The 14170-nt window shown below is 36.1% G+C and overlaps 1 protein-coding gene across 3 annotated transcripts; it reads right to left on the minus strand.

Annotated features, from left to right (window-relative positions):
* Positions 1 to 2179: 2179 nt before the first annotated feature.
* Positions 2180 to 13765, minus strand: Ctxn2 (cortexin 2). 3 transcript variants are annotated; one of them, XM_021726600.3, is made up of 3 exons: positions 13110 to 13765; positions 11381 to 11414; positions 2180 to 2609 (listed from the first exon to the last, which is right to left on the minus strand). In XM_021726600.3, exon 3 carries the CDS (start codon positions 2550 to 2552, stop codon positions 2307 to 2309), a length of 246 nt encoding a protein of 81 aa, XP_021582275.1. In that variant the 5' UTR covers positions 2553 to 2609; positions 11381 to 11414; positions 13110 to 13765; the 3' UTR covers positions 2180 to 2306. The 3 variants fall into 3 exon arrangements, with proteins under 3 accessions (XP_021582275.1, XP_040131661.1, XP_005316590.1); XM_040275727.2 differs by lacking the exon at positions 13110 to 13765 and adding an exon at positions 12534 to 13049; XM_005316533.4 differs by lacking the exon at positions 11381 to 11414 and having other exon boundaries at positions 13110 to 13757.
* Positions 13766 to 14170: the final 405 nt, after the last annotated feature.

The following is a 14170-nucleotide window of genomic DNA, read 5'->3' on the forward strand; positions in this document are numbered from 1 at the left end:
CCCAGCTTGATTACCTTGGGACATTACTTGATGACCTTAGGGCATTACATTACATTGACTTTAGTTCCTCTTCTGTGAAACTGAGATAAAAATAAAATAAAAATAATAGTCCCAAAGGATTGAGAAGAGTATCAAATTAATGGAAAGCACCTAAATTAGTGCTAGTTTTCAGTAAATGTTAGTCTTATTCCTTCTTGATATGTTTGGCTGTTCTGTGGTCTCAGGAGACACCAATGTTTTTTATTATTTATCTTCATTCAGTGATCACAGAGAGTCAAAATTTTGTAATTGGAAAGACTTAGAATGATGTCATTCTATCTTTTCATTTTTCAAATGAAGAGAATGAATAGTGGAGAGGTTGAATAAGTCATTTCTTCTTTGGGTTTGAGCACTTTTATTACTGCTACTGTAAAGAAAAAATTTCTAAGCTGATTCTAAGCCGCAAAGCCTGAGTTAAAGTGTAAGAGACCGGGCATTGTAAAGTTTCCAAGCTGCAGGGCCTGAGTTAAAAAGTAAAGGACCAGGTATTGTTAAAATCCTCTGTTAGGACAATACCTGGACTGCCCAGTAAATATTCCTCCTGATCCTCTGGCTGTTTAATAGCTAAGGGCTCTGAGTAGCTCCTCACATAGTCCTCTAGGCCCTAAAACCAATCAGTTTGAATGTGTACCCTGCTTAGAAGTGACCAATCACTCCTGCCCAGCCTGTTCCTGCCAATGAATGTACTAATCATGTCTCAGAGTTGTTGTTCAATTTTCCCGAGCCTCATAATGATTTGTTCTGATGTATGCAAAGCCCCTCCCCCCGCCCTCCCCAAAAAGTGTACTTAAGCTCTGCTTGACCTCTGCTCTGGGCTCTGGGCTGCTCTCCCTTCCTGAGTGAGCCTTGAGCCCCAGCATGCTGGTTCAACAAACTCCTTCCTGCCAATTGCATGAAGCCAGTCTCTTGTGTGGTCTCTTTCTCCGACGTTTAGCCGGACCCTTACACTACTACTCATGAAGATACTAAATAGTGATAGTAAGGTATGTTGAAACAGTGTTTCATGTTTTTCAAAGTGCTTTCACAGTAAATATACCTCATTGGTCTTCTTAATATTCTTGCAGGATATGCAGGATGGGTTTCTTAATCTTTTTTTTTAAATATTTATTTTTTAGTTATCAGCAGACACAACATCTTTGTTGGTATGTGGTGCTGAGGATCGAACCCGGGCCGCACGCATGCCAGGCTAGTGCGCTACCGCTTGAGCCACATCCCCCAGCCCAAGGGCTTCTTACTCTTGTTTTGCAGATGCAAAAAATAAGTTACCCTTAGGTAACTTTCTAGACCAAAAAGCTAGTTTGGGGGCCAACATTAGAATCCAAGTCTCTGACTTTAGGTTTCTAATCTGAAAAACTTTCATGACCTCTTAAATCCTCATTCTTAGACCTCTGAATTTCACGTCATATTTGTAACATGTTTAGGGCACTAAGAATGTTAACAATATTCTGGATAGCTTCCCCACCAAGAACACGGAGATAAGATGACTTGCTCAAGGTTGCATAGCTCTAATAGTGGCAGGGTTGAGAGTGGACTTCTTATTCTGGCAGAATGCTCTGATCCTGCTGGAAACTCCCTCTTAAATGTGATTTATCTAAGGGGTAGTGGAGAGAATATCAGTATGAAGCAGGACCACTTTGATTCCAAGCTATAGAACTTTATTGCAAAAGATTCTATAATAAGACTAGAAGGGCCAGGGCTCTGTAAGTTTGGGGAGATTTTAGGGCCTGTGGAAACTTTTGGGATTTAGGTGTTAGTTTTTTGGTTTTGTTTTGTTTTCTTTTGTTTTGTTTTACCTATGAACCTTTTTGACTGATGGTTATCATTTTTAAAAAACCATATTCTGTTTATTCTTTTGACTGTCCCTTATGTTTATGATCTGATTCTCTAAAGTTAAATTAGAGGTCTGGATCTGGAATGTGAAGAGGGTATTTAGACTTTGCAGAGAAGAGGAAGGAGGGTGCCTCCAGCTAGTTCATGGGCATATGGAAGAGAACAGAAATTCAAGGCAAATGTTCAAGGTAAAAATAAAAATGGTTTATAAGTGGAGCCATATTTTGTTCTATTCATTAGATACCTTGATGCAGGGACAGAGAAAAGTAGTAATCCTAAGAGTGGTTTATCATCTACATGGCACAGTGGATAAATCAATGATAGATCTTTATTGAATTCAATGAATGTAATGAGTTTCTCTCCAGCCTACCCAGCATACCCAAATGTAGCCACCACATGTCCCAATAGCACAACCATGAGAAGCATAAAGCTGGAAATCAGGCGAGTGCATATTCAAACGTCCCTTTATCAAACTCTTCAACTTCATCTTCCCATGTAGAAGAAGGCATGCTACTATATGGGTCTAAGAGAATTTTGAAGCATCTGATAATTAGAAGTCCCAAGAAGATACACAGAATCCCAACAAAAGCAAAGCCAGTTTTTTGCTCCAGAGTCAATGAGAAAGCTGAAACTTCATTGACGCTCATCTTAGCTGAAGAATTGCCACAGTAGGTACTACTCATTATTCACTGGCACATCGTTGTGGCTCTTCAAAATTCCTGCTGCAGTCAACTTTTGGCCTAGGTATAAAATTGAATTCAGTTTAGTTTTACCCTTGTATTGTATCAGACAGGAAATCTTCATATAAAATCTGTCATTTTTCAAACTCTCTTGACTTAACTTGCAAAAGATGTTTGACAACATTATCAGCTATGGATCAGAACCAAATTAGCATCGGTGATGGCTATTTCTACTAATTCTAGTAATTTCTAATAATTACAGAATTACTATTTAGGATGCATAAAACCATTTCTACATATTTAAATATAAAATCAAGCATGAAGATGGATATTCAAATTCAACCCTAAAAACTTTTGATTAATTTCTAGAAGGTTGTCATTGCTTCTTTGCTCTGAACTGTCATCTAAATTCACTTCATTTTTGCATGTGTAGATAATACCATACATAAACACAGACATATGCTATTCATGCTATTTCAAGTTTATACTTCAGGGTTTATCTCTATTGCCATTTTGCTGATACAAATCCCAATTCTTTTAAACAGATATAATCCTTCTTTCTCACCTCTTTAACTTTTATGCTTATGTAATTGTATTTTCGTATTCACTAACACTCCCTACAATGTGAATTTCTTAGAGAACTTGTGTCTATTAAATTATGTTAAATAAATTATGTTAAATACCAGCAGTGCCCAACATATCAGCTTATACAAGGCAAGCAGCATCTGTATTGAGCCATTAAGCTACCTCCCCACCTTCTCCATTAACTTTCAGAACCTCCTAAATAAACATAAAGTTTAAGTTAAACAAATTCAGCTTTAATACTCCCAAGTTCCAACTAGATTTCTACTTGTAAGCCCTTAGTATATTGAGATTCTAAAAGTATAGCTAAAGTATTCAGAAAATATATGCTGAATTGAAGAGAAATAGGATTTCTTTCACATTTTACATCTTTTTTTAAAAATACTTTTTGGTTGTCAATGGAACTTTATTTATTTATATTCAGTGCTGAGAATCGAACCCAGTGTCTCACACATGCTAGGCAAGCGCTCTACCACTGAGCCGCAACCCCAGCTCCCACATTTTACATCTTAATGTTAATCAAATTAATGAGCACAAATTAAAATAGTTAATTAAGTCAAATGATTACGAATGTACAGTAACTCCTGCCTTCAAGAAGATTGTCACCAAATAGCTTGGTTTGCAATAACTGAAAATGATAGAAATAGTGTCCTCTTTTTTTATTGTTGCTTCTTCTGACAACTTTTTAAATTATGTTTATTTTTAATAGCTGACCTTAAGATTTTTTTGGACTCAGTTTTCAGAAAATAATTGAGAGAGAACAAGGGATGGGAGATAAGGAATGGAGAGAGTAATAACAGCAAGACTTGTGCCTTCCAAAAGTATTTAGTAAATAATGCAATCAATTTATTTCAATCAGTATTGTATTTTATAATGATTTGGATTAAAAAAGAGCACTATCTTCAAACCTTAAATTTCAGAAATATTCAATATATTCTGGAGTATGCTAGTTATTTGATCCTTTGTTTAATAAAAGAAAAAAAATGTTTCAAACTCTTCTGTTGAATTTTTCTGCCAAATCATTTTTATGCCCTGATAAGAATATCATGAAATCACTATAATTTTTTTTTTAAATTTAGCTCACTTAAGTGGTTCAGAATAATCTTTCAGAAGAGCAGTTCTTGGGGCTGGCATTGTGGCTCAGTGGTAGAGCACTCATTCTAGAACGTATGAGGCCCTAGGTTCGATCCTCAGCACCACATTAAAATAAAGGTATTGTGTCCAACTACAACTAAAACATAAATATTAAAACAAAAAGACGAAGTTCTTGAATTATCTGTTGTGTAAAAAGCACAGGAGAGTGTACAGAATATCTAATGACCCTGAGACTTAACAGAAATATTTTTTTGTGACAAATTCTCTCTCTCTCTCTCTCTCTCTCTCTCTCTCTCTTTGCTTTTGTCAATTAAAGGTCATTTGTTGAGACACATAAATAATCTGATCCATTTGTTAATGGATGGAGAAATTGAAAAGGAGAATGTTTCTATATGGAGATGTAGACCAAGCTTTGTAATAACTGACTGAATGTTTTTTCATTAGAACAAATCCTTGCTATTTGATATTTCAGGGTATATGTGGTAAGAAGAGACAATAAATATGGATTATTGGTGGACACTGTGATGCACTCAATAGATTCTCTTCAATGAAGGATTCATTGCCCAGCAGCCAGAAATGTTGTTAGCAAACAGTCTTCAATGTCTTGCTCCTTTCATGGATTGTGTCAACCTCAGAGTCTACTACACCTTAGGTCATGGCCATATCCAGGGAAGGTCATCTTCAGTGACTGGTTGCTATGATAGTATGAAGGCATGGCCATCTTGACTCAAAGGCAGGGTCAGTGCTGGAGATCCACATGGGATCAGCTGAGTCTGTTACCGGGTCCACATCACAATTCAGCTTCTGCCCACTCCTGCTTAATTATCCATGCTTCTACAGGATAAACCTCTGGCACACTGACCTTTGTCTCAGGGTCTGGTTTCTGGGGAACCCAGCACACAATAATTTGCACTATTGAACCATCTGGGTGTTTTTAAATATCAGTTCATTTTCAGCTAGTTCATTTCATTATCATGTAGAAATAGCTTAAACTGATTGTTTTTATACTAGTAGCTAAATTTATTTAAATGTTTTTAAAAGATCATAGTACAGACTCAAATTCAGGGTCACTGAAAGAGTTGAATCACTGGAAGAGTTAAGTCAGTTATCTGTTGGCCAGTAATTAATCAACTATACTCTAACATTCTAAGTAAAACTTACCAATTGACAAAACAAACAAGCCAACAAAAAAGAAGCATTTTCTAGATGTAGCAAAAAACCACTCATCTCATTTACTTCTATTAAATTAAACATATACCAGATAATGCTCTATTCTTAGAGTCAGACAATATGTGAATTAATGAGTTTTATATATATACTTTGTGTGTGTGGGGGTTACTAGAGACTTAACACAGGGGCATTCTACCACTGAGCCACATTCCCAGCCCTTTTTTTGAGACAGTTTATTCCAAAGTTGCTTAATGCCTTGCTAAGTTGCATTTTTAATGGAAAAATAAGTACTTCACATGTACTGAAGTACAGTTCCTGGTAAGTAAGTACTGACTACAGTTCCTGGCACATTGTAGATACCTAATAAATATTTGAACTGGAGTCAAGTAAATACATTGAGGAACATAATGCTTGATGTATAAAATTATTCTTAAAAATCAATCTAGGCCAGGTATGGTGACACTTATTTATAATCCCAGCAACTCAGAGGGCTGAGGCAAGAGAATCTCAAGTTCAAAGCCAGCCTCAGTAACTTAACAAGGCCCTAAAGCAACTAGAACCTGTTTCAAAATAAAGAATAAAAGGGCTGGGGATGGGGCTCAAGCGGTAGCGCGCTCGCCTGGCATGTGTGCGGCCCGGGTTCGATCCTCAGCACCACATACCAACAAAGATGTTGTGTCCGCCAAAAACTAAAATAAATATTAAAAAAAAAATTCTCTCTCTCTCTCTCTGTCTCTTAAAAAAAATATGTTGAAGTAATGAAAAGAGAATATGCTTTGGTGCCCACCATACACGTCTAGATTGGAACTGGGGTGCAGGGAGATTTGTGGGGCTACTAGTATAGCTCAGGAGCAGAGATAGGCTAAGCTTGCATGATATGAAGCCTTGGGTTTAACCCCAGCACCAAAAAAAAAAAAAAAAAAAAAAAAGGGCTGAGGATGTGGCTCAGTGGTTAAGTGCCTCTGGGTTCAATCCCCAGTACCACCCCCCAAAATCTAATTTTATAATATCCAAAACACACACACGTACACAAAACCATTTAGTTTAAAATAAAACAAATGAAAGAACTTGCATTTAATTTCAAAAATCGATCTTGAAACCAGGCGTGATGGTGTACTCCTATAATCTCAATGACTTGGGGATCTGAGGCAAGAGGATGACAAGTTCAAGGGCAGCCTTAGTAATTTAGTGAGGTCTTAAGCAACTTAGCGAGATACTGTCTCTAAATAAAAAATAAAAAGAATTAATAAGAACTAAGGATATAGCACAGTAGTAAAGTACCCCTGAGTTCAATCCCTACTACTAAAAAAAAAAAAATGGTCTTGAAGATTTATATCAAAATTCAACAGCTTTTTCAGAGTTCAGTGTTTCTGCTCTTTTCTATCAAATTGATTAACATAGCATTTACAGAATGTGATTGTTAGTTTTTAAAGACAGAGAAAGTCTTTCCTAATAACTTTGTAAGTTTTTTTCTGTTTTTTTTTTTTTTTTTTTTTTTAAGGAAAAGTATGTAGTCATTATGTTATTTTGGTGTTAATCTGTACCAGGCATTCTATTGTAGCAACTTTGGTTAGCATAGATTTCTGGCATAATTGTACCTTCCTTTGTTTGCCCTGTCCTTTATAATACTTGGCTCTTACCCTTAGGCAAGAGGATTATTGTAAGATACTTCCAAAATTTCTAGAATCAGGTAAGGGTATGAACAATAAATGAGTATACAGAATCACGTAGTAAATAAATAAAGCGACTAGTTTTGTTATTCCTTGGAGGAATAGATAAATGGCTATTTGATGACATTATGTATATTTCTAAGCACTCAATCTCTATTATTGGTACAAATACAGAAAAAATGCAGTGTAACTAGGGTAAATGCTGAAAAGTGACCAAAAATTTTAAATGTTTCAGGAATTCTAAAGAGTTGAATGAGCTTAAGGTAACATATAATATGTTTTAAAACTTATTCATTGAACAGATAGATGTTGAGTATCTATTATGTGTCAGTGCGGTCCTTGGTGCTGAATAGTTATGAACTTGATAACAATGTATACCTGCCATAATGACTGTTACATCCCAGTGGAAAAGATGAACACAATTAAAAAAAATCTAACTCTATATATCTATATCTATATATTGTGCCAGGTGGTCATAGTTGTAAATGTGAAAGAAAGAAAAACAAGTTAAAAGGAAAAAGAATTGTGGTAGTGACCAAAGGTCATTATTTTAGTTTCAAGGGTTACAAATGCCTCTCTAGGGAGATAATATTTGACCTCAAACTTGAATAATGCAAGGAAGGAGACATGAAAATATAGGGGGTGAAGAGCATTGAAATTTCAGGAAACAGCCACTGCAAAAGAATTGAAGTAGGAGGGGAGATTTCAAATATGATATGTTCAGATCAAGAAATTAACTGATATAGGATTAAATCCCTTCTTTGTGCAAGATAGTTTAATGTACCAAGTGACAAAGAAAAGACAGAAATATTTTTATCTACTTTTTTCTTTTTAACCAATGTAGAATAAACTTTTAAAATAATATAAAAAAATCAAACAATGTAGGGGGCAAGAATGTAGAAGAATAATGTTTAACCACATTAAATGAGTTTAAACTCCCAGGTTCAGATGATTTGTAACTTACAAATATATTTTCAAGAACTTTCAGAAGTTACTGACTTATAAGAGAGCTGCCAGATTTATAGGTATGGACAGATAAATGTTTCTATTTTCAAAAGAGGAGAGCAGGGCTTAGTGGTGCATGCCTATAATCCCAGTGACTTGGGAGGCTAAGGTAGGAGAATCACAAGTTCAAGGCCATCCTCAGTGAATTATCATGGCCCTAAGAAACTTAGTGAGACCTTGCTTCAAAAAAAATATTAAAAGGGCTGGGCTGTAGCTTAATGGTAAAGTGCTCCTGGATTCAATCCCCATACCCTCCAAAAAAAACAAGTAAAGGAGAATTATGAAAATTATATATTAATAATGTACAATTAATCTAATTTGTTAGAATTTAAGGAAGCACTAAAATTAATATGAGTTTAATAAGTAATGCTGTCTTAGTCAGCTTTCCATTGCTGTGACAAACTACCTGAGAGAATCAACTTAAAGGATGAAAAGTTTATTTCATTATTTCAAAAGTTTCAGTCCATGTTTGGTTGGCTCCATTGTTTTGGGGTGTGGTATTATCTGGTATAGCAAAATACTTACTTCATGATAGCCAGAAAGAAGGGAGGGAGGGAAGGAGGCAGGGAGAGAGAGAGAGAGAGAGAGAGAGAGAGAGAGAGAGAGAGAGAGAGAGAGAGAGAGAGAGAGAGAGAGAGAGAGAGAGAGAGAGAGAGAGAGAGAGAGAGAGATATTGGTGTCCCAATATCTTCTTCAAGGGTTTGCCCCCAATGATCTAACTTCCTTGCACTAGGCCCTACTTCCTAAAGGTTCCATCATATTCCAATAGGCCCACAATCTGGCAACCAAGCCTTTAACACATGGGGCCTTTGGTTGACAAATGGGCTCTAAACTATAGCAAATGCCAAATTCATTTCCTTTTGGAAATTTTATTACTAGTATGGTGAGTCAGGGAAATAGCATGAACATGATTTAGAATTTTTGGCAATGCACTTAGCAGTCTCCCATGATCTTTGCAAGGAACATGGGAGATATTCCTGAATAATAGCATTTTTTATATAGATTCATACTTCAGTGTACTACCCTAATAAATATTTGGTTCTATAATCATGGAGATAGGTCTACAATGTAGTATCACAAAGGACTGTCTACATCCTCTTCAGTGTTTTTGAATAGTAAGTAGGTTGAAGACCTAGAAGTGATGATTATTAAATTTGATAAAATTCTTAGCTGAAACTATATGATAGCTCACAGAATCAAAACTCAAAAAACAATTCTGATGAAAAGAATTCTGGGCTGAAACCAGAGAATAGAATTTAACATTTCTAAAAATTATGTGTTTATGTGGGAGGAAGAAAGAGGTACCATTCTTAAATGGGGGAGACACAGCTTGGCCATTTATGTGAAATAAGTCTGCAAGTTATCAAATACTAGTATAAATCAAAGCTGTGAGGTGATTATTTAAAAAGCAGATGCTGGCCAGGAGCAGTGGCACACACCTATAATCCTAGGAGTTTGAGAGGCTGAGACAGGAGGATTGTAAGTTTGAGGAACTTAGTGGGGCCCTAAGCAATTTAGCAAGACCCTATCTCAAAATTAGAAATTTTAAAAAAGGGCTGGGCCTGTAGCTCAGTGGTAAAGGGTCCTTGGGTTCAATTTCCAGTACCACCACCACCATGGACAATAAATGCTGTCTTAAATTGAATGGAGATACAAATGATAGAAAGTAGCAATACTGTAATTATGCTTCAGTCAGGCAAGTATAAAATAATATATATGCACTATACTTTTACCCTAAAATATTTATTGCATTGCTACTATGTTGTACTAGGAAGGATACCTCTACTCAAAGACATTCCAACCAGGAAGGGAGAGGAGCCATGCTCAAACAAGAATAAAACAATGCAGGTTTCTACCAAGAAAATAAAAAAAGAAAGAAAACTTGTATCCAACATGGACTGCGTATCAAAAAGTGATTTATGTATATTATTTTATCCCCACAACAACCATATGTGGTTGATATTATCTTCAACATCTTGATGAAAAAGAGAGAGAGAGAGAGATTCCAAGGGGATAAACAAAATATAGAGAGATCCAGGCACACTCCTGTAGTCTAGTGCTCAGGAGGCTAAGGCAAGAGGAACTCAAGTTCAAAGCCAGCCTCAGCAAATTAGTAAGGTCCTGAAGCAACCTAGAGACACCATGTCTCTAAATAAAATATTAAAAAGGGCTGGGCTGTTGCTTAGTAGCTTAGCACCCTGGGTTCAATCCCCAGTATCAACAAAACAAAACAGTATTCTCTAATGTTGGGACACTAAGTTGAAGGGTATTTAGACATGATGAGCAATGAAAGAATGGAGTCAGGTTGGTGGAGGAAACTTGACAAAATAAGTTTTACTTGCACAAAAGTTAAAGGTGCAGAAGCTTAAATCATTAGATTTATGATTTTCAATAATAAAGACATGATCATGTATTCAGTTTTCAATAGAAAAACAAAGCCAGTCGTGGAGGTGCACATTTGTATTCCCAGCTACTTGGGAGACTGAGGCAGGAGGATAGCAAGTCCAAGGCCTGCCTATTCAATTTGGTGTGACTCTGTCTCAAAATAAAAAGCGCTAGGATGTAACTCAGTGGTAGAGCACTTGCTTAGTATACATGAGATTCTAGGTCTAATCCTAGGGGGGAAAAAAGTCTAGTACCTAAAGTTCAAAGGGCTATAAAATTTCCATTTTTTAATTGAGTTGGGAAAGAGCAGATGTTTTATTAATACCTTAAAAAGAAAAACTTAGATTTCTATATTCATCTTAAAATTATACTCCACACTAAAGATGAAAACAAAATACAGATCAAGGAAAATAATTGAAAAGTAATATTCGAAGGTTGAAAAAAGTTCTGGCCATTGCTTCACACTGCTTCTACACAAACAAATAAAAGTAAAAAGTTAAACACTTGCTTAATAATAGAATCAGTAAATAGATGTTCTTGGTAGTTTAAGTATGTAGCAATTGAAATACTTGTATTTTAGGTCTAAATTTTTCAACTAATTGGCCAAATTTTCCATTTTATTTGACTTACGAAATGAACAACTTGTCTAATTTCAGCATGAAGTCTACAGTTTCTGAGAAAATTTTAGTAAACAGGGTCAGCTTTGTGCCTTTCTATTGATATGGAACATAATACAACATAAAAATATTGATAGCAACATAAATAAGTCTTCAATTACAACATTCATTTCTTAAAAATAAATAAGGAATCCAAAATATTTGACAACTATGGAAGTCAGATACATTTTTACTTTCTCTAGTTGCTGAAAGAGATCAGAAAGCAAAACATCATTAGGTTCTGCACAACAAACATTGTAATGCCTACCTCAGGAGGAAACATCATCTTAACATCCTGTTTACTAGGAAATAGAAAAATGAAAAAAACATAAGAGAAATTCAGATTATGAAGTAACAAAACCATAAATTTAAAAATATTAGAAAAATTAGTTGAGAAAATTTGATGAATAAAAAAGATCAAATGTAAAATTAAATAGTGGTAAAATTATTTTAAATATGCTAGACAACAAAAAAATTGATAAAATTATCAACATTGCACAGTTTAAACATCAGGGTTTCTACATATATTGATTAAAATGTTTTAATACATTTTTGTAATACTACTAGAAATAATAAACTACTACTTTGAGCCATATTCATTGAAATTAATGTTTAGGCACTTTTGAAAGAAGCAACTGGGTTGAAAGTACAACATTTCTTTCATGGCAAATGTCAGGAACTGACATTTGAAGTTCTGATGAGTCATAGGATTGGGCCAAGGGTATACCTGTAGGTATTGAAAGGCCCAAATTTCATGGAGGCTGCTTCATAATTGCAAATCACCAAATGAAAAAAAAAAAACTAAATCCTCTGATTAGTCATACAAATCATATCATTGTAAGTGGTCAAGCAATGTTAATATTTTTATAGATATTTAGTCTTTCATATACATGAATTTGAGGGTGATGTTTATTTCTTCTGTGAAATATATTTACTGATAAGCAGACAAAAATTCATTTTTCAGAAACATAGTTATTAAACTTGCATGCAATAATAATTGTGGAAGCCAATGGTAAAAACATGGATCAAAAAAAAAAAGAACCATCTCCAGTATTTTCATTTTAATCAACAGGTTTTCCCCCTCCTCTTGTTTATTTATTTAGTAATGGCATTCCAAACAGCAAATCTGAAATAGTTATTATTAAAGTGAAATATGATATTCTGGATAATAATTTCTAATACCAATGATATGACATTCATAATTTCATGAAATGACACATATAAGAAAACCCAAGCTTAAAAAAAATGAGCCCTCCCAAGCATAGACACACACACACCCTGCACCAAATATAAAAAGATTATTAAGTCCTGTTAAAAGTAAAGAGGAAAAAGAAGCATTATTGAGGCCACTTTTGCATGGAGCTAGCTAATCATTAGTAATGGAATGTGTTGGAATTGAAAGAAAACCTTAAATTACAAACCCAGATGTCTTCATCATGGTGCATAAATTTCAGAGTTTCCCAGAGAGCTATACCTTGGGATCTTCCAGAATTCACCCTTAAACCCTTCAGATTTCAATCTTAAGAGAATTTCTCTCTTAAGAGACCTTTTGGATGGCTCTTTTGACATTCCTTCCAAATTACTAGACAATCTGATCTGAAAATTCTCAAAATGCCTCGCTAGAGAAGCCTAGACCATCATTATTATTCTACGTTGTTTGTCTCTAGCTCTCTTTCTAAATATTAAACTGAAAAAGCATGGAAACTTCCTACCAAATATTATGGGGAAAGCATCAACAATCCATACAAACACACACATTTTTTTTTTTTTTTTTAAAACAAGAGCACCAGCAGCTCCAGAAGCACTAGGGTCCTTTCCTCCTAAGAATTTGAACTCACCAGACCCGCAGGCTCCCCCCCACCACCCTCCTCTGGCTCTCCTGCCTCAGAAAGGCAAGAGGATGAGGACAGGCTCCTCATCTGGACCTGTACTGGAACCCTGTCAGTTAATGCGGGGAGAAGGGAGAGAAAGTTACTTGGCAGGCAGCAATGTCTCACCTTCCATGCTTGTTGTCATGGAGATGAAATCCAGCGAGTAGACTTAAGTGTTGGCAGGTTTGTCTGTGTTCGCTGATCGGTTCAGTAAAAATGTAAAAGGCGTATTCTGGGAACCTGCGTGGAGTCACAGGACCCTGGTTAGCGCTTTCCTGGCCTACGTGTGTAAATGCCTGTGTCTGTCGGTGAGAGAGGACGTGGGCGCTCGCCGAAGTACGTGTGTGCGCGCGTACGGTTTGTAGGAAAATGTGTGTTGATTTCTTCGGTGTGTCACTGTAAATATTTGCGCGCGTGTGTGAATGTGATAGCGTCTGTATATGTGTGTAAGACTGAAAGGAGGTGGAAACGAGAGGGGGAAGGGCATCAGCTACAGCAGCAACAGGCTCTATTCTTCAGGTCTGCTAAAAAGAAGAAGGAAATAAAAGGAAACAGGCGCTCATTTTTCCCCACATTACATCCTAAAGGTTAGCAATCAGGATTCATCACCATTTTTGCTTCCTAAGGCCGTGAGGTTTCATTGATTTATTGTGAAAATCCTTGATTTTCTCTCTTTGCTGCATCCCCAGCTATGCCGCGGGCATTTTGCTGCCCGTGATGACAGCAGTCTCCGTGGAACGGTAGTCTCTAGATTTTTACATTGCGTTTCATTTCATCGGATAAAGGAAAAACGGGAGGGAAGGGTGTATTGGTGTAACTGGGGACTGAATGCGTCACTTGGAGTTTTTACCCTTATCCTTTCGGTTTTCTCTACGAGAAACAAACCCAAACGGATCCCCTCCCATTGCAGGAGTAGGCGCCTAGGCGCTGTCCGTAGTCCTGAAATACTGCGTAGTGAGACCTTCCTCCTAAATACTAGCTAGAAAGCACCAAAATAGTAGTCAGCAACTCGCCAATAAAATCTTTAGGTAGTCGAGAGTCACGTTTTCTAAACAGCGTTGAATATGTAGGTTGCAAGCACTCTGTTTTGAAAGCAAAGCAAAACAAATTTAAACAGAAATCTCCCTTATCCCTGATTTAGGTCTCTATTTGTTTCTCCAAACTCAGTTTTAACATTTCCAATTTCT

The sequence above is a fragment of the Ictidomys tridecemlineatus genome, chromosome 5 (genome assembly GCF_052094955.1).
Source record: "Ictidomys tridecemlineatus isolate mIctTri1 chromosome 5, mIctTri1.hap1, whole genome shotgun sequence".
Taxonomy (NCBI): Eukaryota; Metazoa; Chordata; class Mammalia; order Rodentia; family Sciuridae; genus Ictidomys; species Ictidomys tridecemlineatus.

Coding starts and splice junctions, on each gene's coding strand:
- Ctxn2 (XM_021726600.3), bottom strand. CDS start 2,552: ATGAGTAGTACCTACTGTGGCAATTCTTCAGCTAAGATGAGCGTCAAT.